A 15,656-nucleotide genomic window follows, 5' to 3' on the forward strand; every position below is an offset into this window, starting at 1 on the left:
AATTGTTGAAATAACGGATAATTGGTACGCAGCCAAGAAATGAGAGCACAGAGAATTCGTTGAAGTGTAAGAAGGTCGTGATCCAAACTAAGGACCATTCTGGCCCACATTACTATAGGCCCAATTCTGTTCGAAACATGGGCTACTTCGAATGCCAAAAGAAGCCCACATTATCTTTAGGCCCATCAGGCCATCACCGTCACCTATCTAGCCCCGTATGCCGAGCCATCTCCATGGCACCGCCCCTCTCATGGACGGCTCCGATCCACCCGCCGCCGCCTCCGACTCCGCCGGCGACGACGAGCCAGCGACCGCGCCCGCGCCCCAGCCGGAGCGGTGCGAGGCTCTGGCCGCGGCCATCGCGGGGGTGCTGGGCGGCGCGCTCCAGGAACACGAGGCGAGCGCCGCGGCCACCGCTCGGAGCCAGGACGAGCTCGCCGCCGCCGTCGACCGGCTCAACGGAGGTGCGTGCGTTCCTGTATCTCTCAGAGCCGAGGGACAACCCCCCTCCCCCCCCCCGGCCTTGCTCACTGCTGCTGCTGCTGGGGCTCGTCGAGTTTTGGGTGCCTTTTGTGCTATATGTGATTGGTTGGTAGAGAACTAAAATGTTCTGATGCTCGAGGGTGTTAGCTTGTGGCAATGCAAACTACATCAATTAGCGCTTAACTGAACCAATAACTTACAGATTGTGCTTCTGGTTCGCGCATATTGTTCGAGTAGTCTCTTTCCAAGCACACACTATGGTACGCAATATGAATTAGTACGTCCGATATTCTGATACTGAATTACTAGTCTTGTGGATTTGAGAAGTAGTTGTTGGATATCAGTGTGTCCGTTCATGCTGAACTTTGATCTGTCTGCTACATGGATGATTGTACATTCATGGTAGTAAAAGAAGTTTATTTTTCGGTTATATATGCTTAGAGTTGTATTCAAGTGGTTTGAATGAATTAAATTTAGTTATGTATTTACTTGAAAGACATAACACTGCCAAAAATCAAGTCTCCTTTTTTGGCTTATTGAAACAATAGTTAAACTGATATACCATTTCCTGCAAACTGATGTCCACATCAAATTGCTTTTATGCACCCTGTTGTGTACTGTATGCTAAATTAATGAAACCAGGATATTTGCTGACTGTACTTCTACAGTCATAGTTCCACTCATAAATTGAATGCTCATTTGGTTGGTTGATATGTGTATGATTGGAACTTGGAGATATCATTCCTATTTAATCTCTCCCTATAAATGAATGTATGAACTTGCATATCCTAGTAGGGAAAATCAGAAACTTTTGGGATAACCATACTGTTCCATACATGACAACGTTCACATTCAATTTTGTGTGACCCGCCTATTTTTTGATCTGTGTATATTCCTTGAGGTAGCTATCAACTTGTTGGATCTGGTTCTTCCTCCCTCAGATATTGTGTTGATATTTGCTCCCAATTTACCTCACATCAAATACGTTATTGTATAATGTGGTTTCTCCATGGTCCTTGGTTTGTACATTCATGAATTATATAAAATTGCCCCATATTCTTTTGCAGAACTAGACAAGCTATTAGAAAATGCACCCTCTCCGGTTATAATGCAACAAGCCGCAAGGATTTCTTCTATCCGCAAGAGAGTTTTAGCACTGAATATGCTCCTGCGCTCCATACAAAGACGTATAGATAACATCGATAGAATTGTTTCTACTGGTGTAACAAGTGGTACTGCACTTCTAACAATAAATAGTGTTTTGATCATCAGCACATGGATGAGCCTTAAGATCATCGCCTTGCATTTTGTTTGCAGATCATTCATCACATGTACAGTTACACAGCCATAATTGAAGTTTGATTGAGGTATCATAAAAAAAAAATCTTTACTTTGTAATTGCATCTTTAATCGATCTGCATGTTTCATATTAACACCAGTGCTACAAATTTCAGGGTTTGAAGTTGTCTGTCATGTGTACACCATTTCTGTCTTGGAGAGTTGTCGTTTCAAGTTCTGCTGTATGCAACATTTCATATGTTTGTGCATAAAAGTGAAGAGTATTATTGGTAGTTTGACTTTCATCTCCAAAGATGTGTATCACTTAGACAGCAAGACACTCATTTCTTTTTGTCGTCTAATAGAGCGGGATTAATTTTCGTTGGTTCAATTGTTCCCTTTTCTTTTGCAGACAGTGAAATGTGCACCTGTACTGTCGAATATTAGATAAGGCCCCCTTTGATTCGAAGGAAATCCATAGGAATTTTGATTTCATTCCTATAGGAATTTTTTTCTACAAAGCCCGATGAATCAAAGGAATGAATCCTATGAAATCCTATGGAATGCTTCTTCGTGTAGAAGTTTAGGCTCTTAGAAGTTTTGGAGGAAATTTAACAATAGATAGAACCTTATGAAAAAAAACATTTGAGTCTTTATCTTTTCTTAAATTCCTGTGTTTTTCCTGTGGTCCATTCAAACGGTCATTTTTACGTTTTTTTTGTGTTTTGTAATCCTCTGTTTTACGCTTACATTCTTGTATTCTATATTTTTTTCTATTCCTCTGTTTTTTCATTCCTGTTATTCAGAGGGGCCCTAAATGTGATCCGAAATTGCCAACAGTTTAATTCCATTAATCAATGGTATAAGAATATGTTTTCTGATAGCAGATGTTTAGCCTGGCCCTGACGTTGAGTAGTTCGGCCGCCTCAACTGGAACGAAAGCCCAAGAACGGTTTCTGAACTTACGGCAGGAAAGTTTATCCCGTTTGTATGTCACTATGGTTTAAATTGCAAGGGAAACATACTGCTTGCAGTGAAGCAAATCTGTCATTTTTTGTTTTGAGCAATGGTTATCGGCGGTAATGAATTCTAGTGGTTAACGAGTGGCTACCATTAGAAACAGGTAACTGTCCTTGGTAAACGCCAAAGGGTGATGCTTGATTATCTGAAATGTGTATAGTTTGTAAGCTTTACAACGGTATATAACATCACCAACAAACAGAAATTGCTCTTCGAATTTTGCTTTCTATCGTATTCTCGTAGATCACCCCAATGTTATTTTGTGTTAAAGATAAATGAGATACAGCAAATTATATGTAAAAATTATGGTACACCCTCATATACCGTAAAAAAAATGCTTACCAAAGAAACCATTGTTGAGTTATTTTGTGTTATCTATAAAAAATATGGTACACCCTTGTATACCATAAATTTGCTTAGCAAAGAAACCATTGTTGAGTTTATTGGATAAAATAATATACGGGCACATTATTTTGACTGCCAATACACCCCACGGTAAAAGATTTTTTTCTTTTTACCGGGATGACCAAATGGGGACATTAAAATGGTATTATGATTGAAATCTGTCTCAATTTTGTACTGGTCTACTGGGTACATACCTAGACGACATAACTGTTTGACAACCCATAATATATGTTTGAATTTTAGTAGTATTACACAACATCTCCACATTGTCTGTGCAATTAAGTGGTAATAACTGCCAAAATATGTATAAAACAAGTATATAGAACGGACTACGGAGCGAGTAGCGAGCAAGAAGAATTTCCTGATGCCACTAAAATGCAAGCAAACAATACGTAGTAATCACAAACAAACGGTAGCAAACAGACTCAAGCAGAAGACAGAACAGAATCCAATGAAGCAACAACACTTCTTGAACGGTTAAAGAAGCGGCTTTTAAAAATATTTTTACATATAAGTTTACGTAGACTTTCAACTTTATACTAGTTAATTTCATCGCTTATATCAATAAATAACAAAAAAATTACATAATCTTTTATCGGTAAAAAGAACATAACCATATTACTAATTGGAATCCATCCAACCAATTCGCCAAGTTTTATTTTTCAAATCTAGATGATTCCATGGACAAAGTAGAGGAAAATTTGAAGCGTAAGACACCAAAATTTCATGTTGATTGAACAAAAATTTTAGTTGAGCGAGTACCAGCTTCAAGGAACATAAGGAGATTGAACTAGAAGTCACTGTCATGAAGAGCAAATAGAGTATCATGCATCATGGCCATCTTTGCTGACTTTTGGAAGGTGCAACCTCTGACCAAATCGACACTAGTATTCTTGATTCCTCCTGCGCATTGCACTGCACAAACTCCTTCCAATAATTGTCCAAATATTTTTATACAATGTTTTTTCTAAGACCTAATAATACACTCCTACACTGTAACAGATCTATACAGCTCATGATGAGCTTCCAGGCCATATAGAAAATAAACATTTTTAAACTAGCTATTTTTGTATTGTTTTGTGAAAACGATGGTTTGTTGGGTGAGGTGGAGTGGAGAAGAGTACGAACAACTCTATTTTAAGTAGCAGAGATAATGAAAATGATTATATGTATGGTCTTTATTTTTTTTCGTTAGATACACAACCAAACCTTGTAACGACGGATACACAGCCAGTTCTTTCACCAAAACGGAGTGCTATTTTCTTTTCTTAACCTCCAATTCTCTTGTATGGCTTTTCTTGCAAGTTGCAAACTCATTATCCGACTAAAACACTTTTGTGATCTTTCTTCTAATTATACTTGGAAAAGTAAAATAGTTTTCTTAACCAATATTTATCCTTCTCTCTCTATATATATTTCTAGTCTTTGTGCTGAATCATCAACCAGTCAGCATGTGCAGTGAAGTGAAGTTCCGTTCGCCAATGCAATCAGGCCCAATTGCATGTGTGAATACCAGTTTATGGCCCAGGAGCACTACCTACGTGGACTGGGCTCGTGATCAATTTACCAAGGAATAAGTTCACTAGAGGTTTCTCGACTTAACGTCGGGTCCGTTTGAGGTTCCTTTATCTCTAAACTTATATAAATCGTTCAAAAAAGATACATCCTTAGTATGACTTATCTCTTGACCGGTTTTAATGATGTTGCGTACAGTGGGCCCACATGCCACGTTTTCCCCCTCTTTTCTTATTTTCTTCATTTCTCTTACTTCTGAGCATTGATCGATTTATAAACGATTAACAATCTTCAGACATCTCTACATAAGTATCCAAAAAGAAAGACAATCTTCAGACATCCGCAAATTTCTACAGAGGAAATAAAATGGCGTGGATAGTTTTTTTCATTAATAGTAGGACCTATAATATTTCAAAAACTATCATACATAATCACCAGGAAGGGCTCGTATGATTTTTGCAGCAGCTGCAAATTCTGATGGTCGAAATGAAGTTCAGAACGGGATTGAACGTGCCGTGCGATATTCCATGCTGACGAGGTCCACTCCCGAATTCTAAACAAGTTTCTGTCTAATATCAAATTCAACGATGAATCCAATCAGCAAAAAAACATCCTGGTGATTATTTCGACAGATTTTTGAAACCTTATATACAACAGGAAGTGATAACGACACACGGTTGATGCCAAGGCGTCGGCAAAATTGTTAGGGTCGGTATTGTCTACACACGGCCGCCGGCGGCGAGATGGACAGCCGCACCAGTCTGTGTTGCCGGACGGTGAATAGGCACCTGCGAATTAGTTCAGTTCGTTTCAGAGTTTGTTTTAGTTGTTGGTTCTTTTGTTATCTCCTAGTTGTTAGCAAATTTCAGTTGGATGTAAGCCTTTTTTCTTTTTTTTTTTAATTTTCACCTGGGGGGAGAGTTTCCCCACCTGTATGGATGTAAGCCTATTTAGGGGCCAAGGATATTTGGATTAATTAAGGCACCGGTGGTTTCAGCTAGGGATTATTGTAATATGTATTATTGAGTCAGATTACTGTAAGCTGGATTATTATAAGCTAAAGAAGAAAGAAATGACAAATGTGAGTTATTATTTAAAGTATCCAATGTGGTGGGTCTAAAACTAACCAATAATCTAAAATAAGCATTTTTGGATGAGCTTATTAAGTTATAGTAATGTGAGCTCTATATTATAATAATCTACTATAATAATCTATCTGTTTGTTTCAGCTTACTCCTAATAAGTCATTTTATAATAATCCTAAGCTGAATCAAACAAGGCCTAAGCAATAATTCATCTACTCTTCTCTGCCTCTCACCGCCAGGTTTCTCTGATCGGCGCTAATAACAAAACTCTACTCCAAGAAAAAGCAGTCATCCTTACAACTTAAAAGTACAGAAAAGAACACTGAAATTCTGCTTCAAGAGATCATTTGAAGAAAGGCACAATTGCTCATAGTAAAGGTACTGAAAAAAATTCAAAATAGCGTGTACAGTTAACGAACAGTAGGGAATCAATCAGAATGAGTTTACTGAAGTTTACAGGGAAACAATCACGATATTCACAAGCTTCCCAAGAAACAAAGGAAAGAACTAAGCAATGGAAAATATATGAACCTCCAGTGGAGGTTGTGAATACAAAGCTGTACACGTGCGAATGACTACCTAGGATATCCTTTTGCCACTGTTATAGAAAAATTTACATTAAAAAGAATAATGTTACAACAGCATCGATAAACTTAACTTATATCAGCTTTGCTTTCTGCCAGAATACGCGCCACAAATTTTGTCTATGGTTGCATATTGCAAAGCCTTCTGTCTGGTTGTACATTGCAAAGTCCATGGGCTGAGAAATAATGGGAGAACCTGCATTGATGGGGTGATACTAAGGAGAGTATCATCCATGGAAAGAGTGCATTCATCTCAGCTGACTGATGATTATATTTCATTTTTAAAAAAACTGATATTACCATTTACCTGCAATTTCATTCTCAGAGGCGTATGTAACCTTCTTTGTGTCCTTTAAAGAGTTTCAGATGTCTTTTGTTCTGAGAACTGCTCCTGGTAAGTGCACGACGGGTTCTCCATGCTGACACATGAGAATACAAGGAAGGAAATAAAAAGCAAAGTAACAGGACCAACAATATCACAACGCATGTTAACATGACATTGAAGAAGCCATCTCGGTTTGCAGGGTTCTTCTGCTCAGTCCAGGGCACACCACCAACATTCATCCCAAAAACTGCACAATTAGGGCAACAGATCCAAGTAAATTGGAGACCTTAAGCAATAAATGACCTTGAAAAGTATGCAGGAGAACATACCTCCAGTGACAATGGAAAGGGGAAGGAATATTATGGACAGAAATGAAAGATAGTATAAGCTTTTGTTTATCTGCTCAGATTGCCAGCTATCAAGACTAGCCTGAAGCGTAGTTACCCTATTCGTTATAAATCCAAGGTTTTCCTTCAGCCTCCTAAGACGACCTATCAAATCTTCAAGAGCAACAACATCTTCGCTTGTGAACCAACTCTTGCTCGCACATTTTTCCTTTACACGGGGGAATACTTGGTCACCATGAGAAACAACCTAAGCAAGCAAACACAATAACATTAAATCCGCGATTTCTATTGTGTACAACCCTATTCAATGGAAGTCATTGATATGGTAGAAGACATGGCATATTGACATTCATGTCAAATGGCCACTCAATTCGATTTGTATTGCAAAGTTGACTAAATTCAGGCATAATAACATATTCATACATCGAATGCATTTCTAATATATGTTCAGGTAATTAGAGATAATTCTCACCCAGCAAAAATTAGAGATAAATCTCAGAAATACCTGAAGTAGGCGCTGTAGATCAAGATGCATTTTCGGGAATCTCCTTCCATCCAATAAAAGCTTCCTCATAAAGTGACCACCTGCAAGCAAAGATTAACACAGAGATCATGAATACCTGCAAAGACCTGTTACCCTGTAAGAGTCAGAGTGGAATAATATCTAGGGAATGCTACAACAAATTTGAGCATAAGTTTGGCGAGCAGTAAATAAAATAGACTTTACATCGCCTTCCATTCATGTAAAATGAACACTCTCAGAATATGAAAATATTATGTTACACATACTGATAATGTAAAATGAACCCAACTAGCAGCATCTCAGAAAAAATGGTTACCGCCAACATGGCATCCAGAGTTTTCATTCCACCATACAAAAGCAAACTACACATTTATAACCTTTCCCTCTCCCCTTACCTTACTCCATTCCAAATTTATCATGAGATCATCTCAAGATGGAAATAAACCGGTCCAGAATCAATTTAAGCACAAATGCTGAATTGGAACTATGGCAGAGAACATAACAAACAAGAACCAATTCAAGAGGATCAGCAACCTCCTCCCAATCAGACAATCATTGCAATTTTCATCAGTTGTGATCCAATACAGATGGACAGTCACAACAGAACTGACAAACAGTCTCCGGTTCTTCCTGCTTTTCGACAAATCCCCACTACCAAGAATTGGCAGCCAGTCTCTAGTTCCTCCTATATTTTGACAAATTCCCAATTTTCAGAGTTCCAGTTTAGTGTAATCCAAGGAACCCAGAGCACAAAGCAAGCGCAAAATAATTTTTTTAGTGCGTCATCAAAGACGTAAAGAGGAAGCTAGTTCGTACCTAACAACATCACCAGAAAAGGAAAAAAAGGGCATCGACTTTGTCTAAATGAGATGTTCTTGCTAGTTGCTAGAACCCTAATGATTTTGTTTATGTTTATGCGATAACTAGTCAAGAAAGCAACCTCCACCTACCCTTGTCGAGCTGAAGCTCGATGCTGTCGAGCTCCGTCTCGAGGCGCGTGACAATGTCGTGGACGTGGTCCACGTGCGTTCCGAGGACGTGCACGAGGAGGTTGGACACCGTCCGCGGCACAGGGTTGTCGGTGTGCGCGCCGTCGGCGTGGTTCATGGCGAGCAGCGACTCGAGCAGCCGCTCATCGATGACCACCCCGCCCTCGACGGCGCGCCCGCCGCCGTGGCCATCGTCGGAGAGCGACGTGGCCACCCCGAGCGGCACCTCGGAGAGGAGCGACGCCTGCGTGGTCCCGAACGCCAGGCGCGGGACGCCGCCGACGGACACGGTGACCACGGAGCTCTCGGTGACGCGCGCGGCGAGGCGGAGCGCAAACGCGCTCCCGAGCGGGCCCGGTGAGCTGACGCGGAGCAGGAGCGCGCCGCCGCCGTCGACGACCCCGCAGTGCGGGCCCGTGGCGACGAACGCGAGGATCTCCTGCAGCGTGAGCGGCGGGCACAGGAGCTCGATCAGCGCCTGCGCGTGGTGGAGCGGCTTGGCCGCCGCGCCGCCGCGCTGCTGCCGCGGGAGCTCGATGTGGTGCCACGTGAACGCACCGGGCGTCGACGGCGCCGCCGCCGCCACGTCCCACGGCGCGTCGGCGAACCGCCCCTCGCCGTCGAACACGTACGAGTGGCGCGGCACCGCGCCGGACGGGAGCGGCTTACCCACCACGGGGGACGGCGACGGGGGCGGACACCCCCTCCACATATCCCTCAAAAGGCTGGATCTCTCCGCCTCCGCATACGGGGACGGCTCGCCGGCGCCGGCCGCGGCCGCCATTGGCATCCGGAAACCAAGTCGTCGTTGGAACGAAGAAATGGAGGGGATTTGGGACCTATATGCGAATTCCGAGTCATCGCGAGGACTAAAATGTAAATTATCCAATCACAGCAGCGCTTTCGAGGGGCTTTCCTGTAAAATTAAATCGGTGGTTAGTTGCTGCTTCAGGCTTAACGCGGGGGAGGTTAGTTGCGGCTTCAGGCTAACGCGGTGGAGGTTAGTTGCTAATGATTTGTTTAAAGGGATAATTGCTAGGATTAGTGTGAAATTTAGCTTAATTTAATTTAATTAAGGTTGGTCAGGTGATTAATAATAATGAGGATGGCAATCTTGGCATGGTGTTGACTAATTTGGGAATCTCTCTGTGATGCACTGACCACGATGTGCAGGTATTATTGTTAGTTTAAGGGCTTTTCACACGAATGAAAAAAAAGAAAAAAATAGAAAAAGTATAGAATTCTGACAGGAACATAGATGTAAAATAAATGATTGTAAAACATAAGAAAAACGTAAGAAAGATCGTTTGATTAGACAACGGAAAAAACACACAAATTTAAGGGGAGATAAAGACTTATAGGATTTTTTTTATGGGGTTTAAATTTCCTCCAAAAACTTGTATGGGAAAAGACACTCCATAGGAATTTCATAGGATTTCATAATTCATTCCTTTGATTCAAAAGTCTTTGTAGAAAAAATTCCTATAGAAATAAAATCCTCTAAAATTCATATGAATTTCCTTTAAATCAAAGGGACCTAATTTTTTGCCTTGATATGTTTATTAAGTTTAATTCAAAAATGTTGGTTTAATAGTTTTTTAACCTCGTAATTAACTTGACCTTGAGTAAATCAAGGACTTGCTTTGCTGTATTTTAGCTTCAATTTCCAATAAAATTGTCGGAGCTTAGCTTTTCTATGTATGTTTTCATTAGACAGAGTACCTATTTTACATAACGAATTGCAAATGTGTGTCCTTTATATACAGGAGGGTAACTAATCTCTCTTTTAGATATGGAAATGCACCCTAGCCATATAACCAACTCTAACAGCCAACATATTCTAAAACTGATAAAGTTAGTGTAGATGTCTGGCTATCAGATTACCAGTAAAAAAAATAATTAGCCATAAACATTAAGTATCCATGAAGGTTGAGTTCTTCTCCCCTCACACTAACCCAGATTCCCTTTCACGCGCACTTTTCCCAGACCCCCGAACCGTTATCCGGTGTGTTTAAGCTAATCCTTTGAACGGGACTGATGATACACTAAGCCAATCACATTAGACATGTATAGCATTCACGTAACCTGCCATTGCTCAATGGCAGCCTAGCACAGTAAAAGAGCAGAGAGGAAACGGCAGCAGAACACTGCAGCGTACCGTAGCCAAAAACAATAATATATTTACTGTTTTGTACTATAGTACATCACTGTAGCTGATAGATCTGTATCTCAAGACGGACGGCTAAGATTCATCCAATGACATTCCAATGACATTACAGAGTTCCTTTTATGTTATTAGTATGGAATGCAATGATATTACAGTGTTTTTTTTATGTTATTAACATGGAATGACAGATGACCCACTTTCAACGTGGATAAGGGTATAAGAAGAGTCTAATATGGTATGGATTCTTGGTATGAAGGAGATATAATGCCACCTATAGTGCTTAATTTGTCAACGAAAGATTAACGTGATACGGAAAATTGCACTTGATTTAACAACAAAAGTTTAAATTGACGTGGACGTTGATGTTTAGTTTGTCAATGAAAAATTAAACTGATAGGGACAACGCAATGTCGTTCTCCAGCCTTGAGCTAGCATCTCATGCTGTTTATGACCCAGCTGCTTGGGGCTTTTATTTCCTAATTTATAAGGCCAGGAAAAGCAGTTTGATGTATTTTTTTCGTTACAAAAAAATGAAAGACTTTATGATATTGGTAAAAAGTGTTTATGACCAAAAAAGTCTTATTCCAGCATTTCTTCTCTCTGAAAAAAACTACAAATAAAGATATCCTTAATTTTCCATAAATACATTCTCAGTTTTAAATTAATATAGAAAAGCATATTGATATCAGCTCTATCAATGAAAGCAACCATATGCCATGCCATGCCTCTGTTTTTTTCTTTCTGCTGCATAAAAAAAGAAAAAACGTTATGGTAGTGCTAAAAATGATTATGATCAAAAGAATCTGTTGTGTTTCTTCTGTATTTAAAAAAGTGTACACCAAAATGTCCATCATTTTTCATAAATACTATTTCAAATTTTAACACAGAAAAGCATATTGATATCAGCTCTATGAAAGCAACCCATGCTATGTCTTTATATACTCTTGTCTAGAGCTTAAAACTGGAGAATCCTCAAACAGTCAAATCTTATCAAGAGTTTTTCTGAAGAGGCTTATTTGCCTGGAAAGATCTATCTGTCCATCCACAGTAAAAGAACAAGGCATGATTCGTCATCACCTGTGGCTATCACTATCTTTTTTCTCAACAGTAGCATCAAGTTTTTCAACTGAAGAATCAAAAAACTCCCAGAGAGCAAGTGCAATGTTGACTCAGCTTGTCCAAGACACAAATAAAAAGAGGATGAGGATAAAAATTCCAGGACACAATGCTGCTCATCTCATTTCCATTCCTTTTTGCTAAAAGCACATAGGCTAGCACATAGCCAGCATATTTACATTTTCACAAGGAAGCACAAGCAGTCAAGCATGGCGCATTTCGGATATTTGTTTTTTTTTTTTCAGTTTTTGTCCTACTGTTTTTCTCTTGTTTCTATCAAGCTTCAAAACACACTTGATTTAACAATAGCTTTGGTAATGATACAAATCCACCAAGGGTATCATCCATAGACCCTTGGGATTAAAACCCTAGATGAGTTCTTGGTCATTATCTTTTCCATGAGGTGACACCAACAACCACATTGCTCACCTGTAACACAACAGACAGAACAGTCAATCACCTAAACATTTTCAGATCTGAATACATACATTCATCAACTATCAATTCAGAAGTGAACTTTTCTGCTACACAATCCAAAAAATTCAGAAAGGGATTTTGGTTTCAGGGTATTATAGCCTAGACATGAGGCTTACCAGCTTGCCCTTATCATCCAGTGTCTTAGGATTCTCTACAAGGACTGTTTGAGGCCGAGCATCCTGCAAGTAGGCAGAAAAGGAAGTTCAGAGAACAAAGCTAGTAATCGTCATCATGGAACATTTGACATCATATAATATTCAGATTGTTTCATTTGTCCCAATGGACCATCATTAATTTCATTGTCCTGATAACAGAATTGGAAGATAAAAATCTTGGCCGAGGCATCGAGTTCTGTTGGCTAATCATAGGTACTTCCCTACTTCGAGAACTGATTCCATGAAACTATGGAGCAATGTGAACCTACCAAAGTTGTGATCTTTTTAAAAAGAGGGGAACCATTTGCATGATGCATCCTAGTTGATGCTAAAAAAACAAGGGCTGATTGTTCAATCAATGGTCCCATGAAATTTCGTTCACAGAAATGAGAAAACCTCTTTCCAAATTCCATTAATTCCTACAGCTTCAAAAAAAGACCTGTACTGACTACTGATATTTTACCCAAAATAAAAATTTATTCCATCATTCCAGTTGATCACCTCATGTTATTGTTCTGTGTTGGCAAGGTCACACAAGAACGCTAAATATTTATCGCCGAGACGATGATGATCACCGGGGAGCGAATGCGAGAAATCAAGAGGGAACAAAACATTCAGAAATGTGCACATACCCTGACATGATTAACATATCTGCAGGTTGCACACTGCACAGTGGAGGCTCCCGGTGAGTGCATGAGCGTCGTCCGGCACTGGCCGCATGTCAGATGGGCAATCTGGTTGGCTGCAGCTTCAAAGAAACCATTAATGGTCAGCTCAGGATCACTAGATTTCAGCTCAGTTTGCAGCTCTGAATTAGCTGCAATCTTCAGAGAAAGATGCAATCCTGCTTTCTTCACCTGATCTTGTGGAGTTGAGCCTGTTGCAGCTGGGGCAGCGGATGTTGGAGGCGCCTCGGTTGTAGAAGAGCAGCGTCGGGCAGCCGCTGCAGATGAGCTCCGACATGTTGGCCGCCGCTGACGGGTTGACGGCGGTGAGCGTGTTGCAACCCGGGCAGCAGACGCCGGCGACCCCCCTCCGGTACTGGACGACACGCCTGCAGCCGCTGCAGATCAGCTGGTCCTGCATATGCCTGCAATTTCACACACAAAACCATCTCCTGCGATTCAGAACCAAAACAACCAAAGGATCACACTGAACTGAACTGAAGCAGACCACATTCTGCTGCATTCACCCAAGACAAAGATCATTTTTTTTTTCTTGGCGAACAATTAGAAACCTATAGAAACTAAAATATGGCACTGAACTACAGAAAGATGTGGTCTTTCTTCGCAGCCAAACCCCAAGAACTGCATGCTACATGACACTACCAACCATGACTTGATCCAAGAAGAGATCAAGAGCATTACCAAGGCAAGAACCCCTGGAAGCGGCAAGCGCCTGACCCAAAAGCCAAGCGTAAGATCGAGAAGAATATGCAGGGAAGAGCAAGAGGAGAATTCGAGAGCTGGAGATCGAGTTGCTGCAAGCTGCTGCTGCTGCTGCTGCTTCTGCTCCACGGTGGCAGGAGACGAAGAGGGGGGAGGTGGATTTAAGGGCGGGAGGATGATGGCCAGATTCGTTTGGGATAAATTCTCGGAATCTGCAAAGAAATCAATCGCTCGCGCCGGGCGGCGGCGACGACGACGGTGGATGGACGGATGAATCATCATCATCATCATCATGGATGGATGGATGGATGGATGATGGTGGAGGAAGAGATGATGCCTTTCGGATATGGGCGAATTGCTCTCCTCTCCAACCATGGAATCTTTTCTCTCCTACGCGCCAATAATTCTCGCAGCTTTCTTTGCTTCTCTACAACCTCCTCTAATCAAATCAGCTGCGATTAATAATTTTAGCTGGTTTGGGTGAGTGTGAGGGAATGAATTAATAGAAGCTGAGTTTGATTCGATTCTGAGCTCAACTCTCAAGGCAAGTTTCAGTTGCTGGTTTGCCTTGCTTAATCAGTCGTGTTTGCATGCATGCAGATCAGATGCAGGTGATACGTTTCAGAGGCTTCAGCATGACCTTTTTTGGGTGGTGGTTTTTCGGTTATAAGCCGTACGTTTTGTACCTGTAACTGTCAGGTGGTCGTCTACTGCAGTTGCAGAGAAGCAGAGGGGAATGTTATACATACGGTTAGAGATAACGTAGTCTAATAAAACTCTAGTGATAAAAATAAAATATATCTTGTATTTCAAGTTTATATTTTCTATGTACGATATAAATACACCTAAGAGAGTTAGTAGATTATAGGATTTCTTTTAATTCAATATTTTCCAGGAGTGGCCAGCCAAATGTGCAAATCCAACCTATTGGTAAAGGAGGCTTGTTTGCACCTTATACTAGTAGTAGATTAAGAAAGGGTAATATCTAATTGGTTTTTTTTTCTCCAAACTCTAAATGTATAAAATTAATTCACCATAATGGATTTTGATAAGATAGGCTTGACACATAGTAAGTACATCATGATCACATTGGTCCATTTTGATCGTTCTGAATTGAAGAAGAGATGATATATTATATGATTGCGGGATAATATTTAAGGGCTTAAACAAATATTTTAACCATTAGTAATTGTGCAGACCTTGACATGTGAAATTTGTTACAATAATTCTAAATATACAAATCGCTTAATCCTTTGCTTCCCATTTGCCGCAGCCTTCTGGAATGCAATCGAAATTACCCACCGATAAATAAGATATCTGATTTGCAGTCTCCGTTTTACTGGAAATGAAGTCCTCCAAACAAAGCCATACACACAACACATTCTACCTGCTGTATTTTTTTCGGATTTGGAATGATCGCCATGAATTGGTTTTCGAAAATGGCGTCCCTTGTGCCACACACTCACTTCGAAAATGCATACAGGATGTGGGAATTTGGTCGTACACAGATTTAGATGGCAGGATCGCTTTGTGGTTTCCCCGTAGAAATCAATTTAATTTATAGCTCCCTTCCATACTTTGTAATCCCTTCTACACTCTCTGCTTGTATATTTTGAGTTTAATTCCATTCAGGTGGGGGAGGTTCACTCCCTCATTGATTTTTTTAAAAAATAATGAAAATAATTTAACTATTAGTATGGAATTGAAAACGTTGTTTTAAAAAACTATTCTAAGAAACTTATATATATATAATTAGAAATTTTTTAAAAAATAAAGCGTGCACGCGCGCGCACATATAT

At 40.5% G+C, this 15,656-nt stretch overlaps 3 protein-coding genes across 3 annotated transcripts; 1 reads left to right on the forward strand and 2 right to left on the reverse strand.

Moving 5' to 3' along the window:
- Nucleotides 1-231: 231 nt before the first annotated feature.
- Nucleotides 232-2,372, forward strand: LOC102703418. Its single transcript, XM_006659027.2, has 4 exons — nucleotides 232-464; nucleotides 1,551-1,715; nucleotides 1,801-1,850; nucleotides 1,938-2,372. The coding sequence occupies exons 1-3, from the start codon at nucleotides 251-253 to the stop codon at nucleotides 1,836-1,838; spliced, it is 417 nt and encodes a 138-aa protein (XP_006659090.1). The 5' UTR covers nucleotides 232-250; the 3' UTR covers nucleotides 1,839-1,850; nucleotides 1,938-2,372.
- Nucleotides 2,373-6,158: 3,786 nt separating this feature from the next.
- Nucleotides 6,159-9,350, reverse strand: LOC102704441. The gene is made up of 5 exons (XM_015840321.2): nucleotides 8,516-9,350; nucleotides 7,548-7,627; nucleotides 7,025-7,289; nucleotides 6,678-6,942; nucleotides 6,159-6,585 (listed from the first exon to the last, which is right to left on the reverse strand). The coding sequence occupies exons 1-4, from the start codon at nucleotides 9,342-9,344 to the stop codon at nucleotides 6,692-6,694; spliced, it is 1,425 nt and encodes a 474-aa protein (XP_015695807.2). The 5' UTR covers nucleotides 9,345-9,350; the 3' UTR covers nucleotides 6,159-6,585; nucleotides 6,678-6,691.
- A 2,584-nt stretch (nucleotides 9,351-11,934) lies between these two features.
- Nucleotides 11,935-14,283, reverse strand: LOC102703709 (protein LOL4). Its single transcript, XM_006659028.3, has 5 exons — nucleotides 13,837-14,283; nucleotides 13,327-13,559; nucleotides 13,102-13,211; nucleotides 12,431-12,493; nucleotides 11,935-12,266 (listed from the first exon to the last, which is right to left on the reverse strand). The coding sequence occupies exons 2-5, from the start codon at nucleotides 13,553-13,555 to the stop codon at nucleotides 12,225-12,227; spliced, it is 444 nt and encodes a 147-aa protein (XP_006659091.1). The 5' UTR covers nucleotides 13,556-13,559; nucleotides 13,837-14,283; the 3' UTR covers nucleotides 11,935-12,224.
- Nucleotides 14,284-15,656: the final 1,373 nt, after the last annotated feature.

The sequence above is a fragment of the Oryza brachyantha genome, chromosome 8 (genome assembly GCF_000231095.2).
Source record: "Oryza brachyantha chromosome 8, ObraRS2, whole genome shotgun sequence".
Taxonomy (NCBI): domain Eukaryota; kingdom Viridiplantae; phylum Streptophyta; class Magnoliopsida; order Poales; family Poaceae; genus Oryza; species Oryza brachyantha.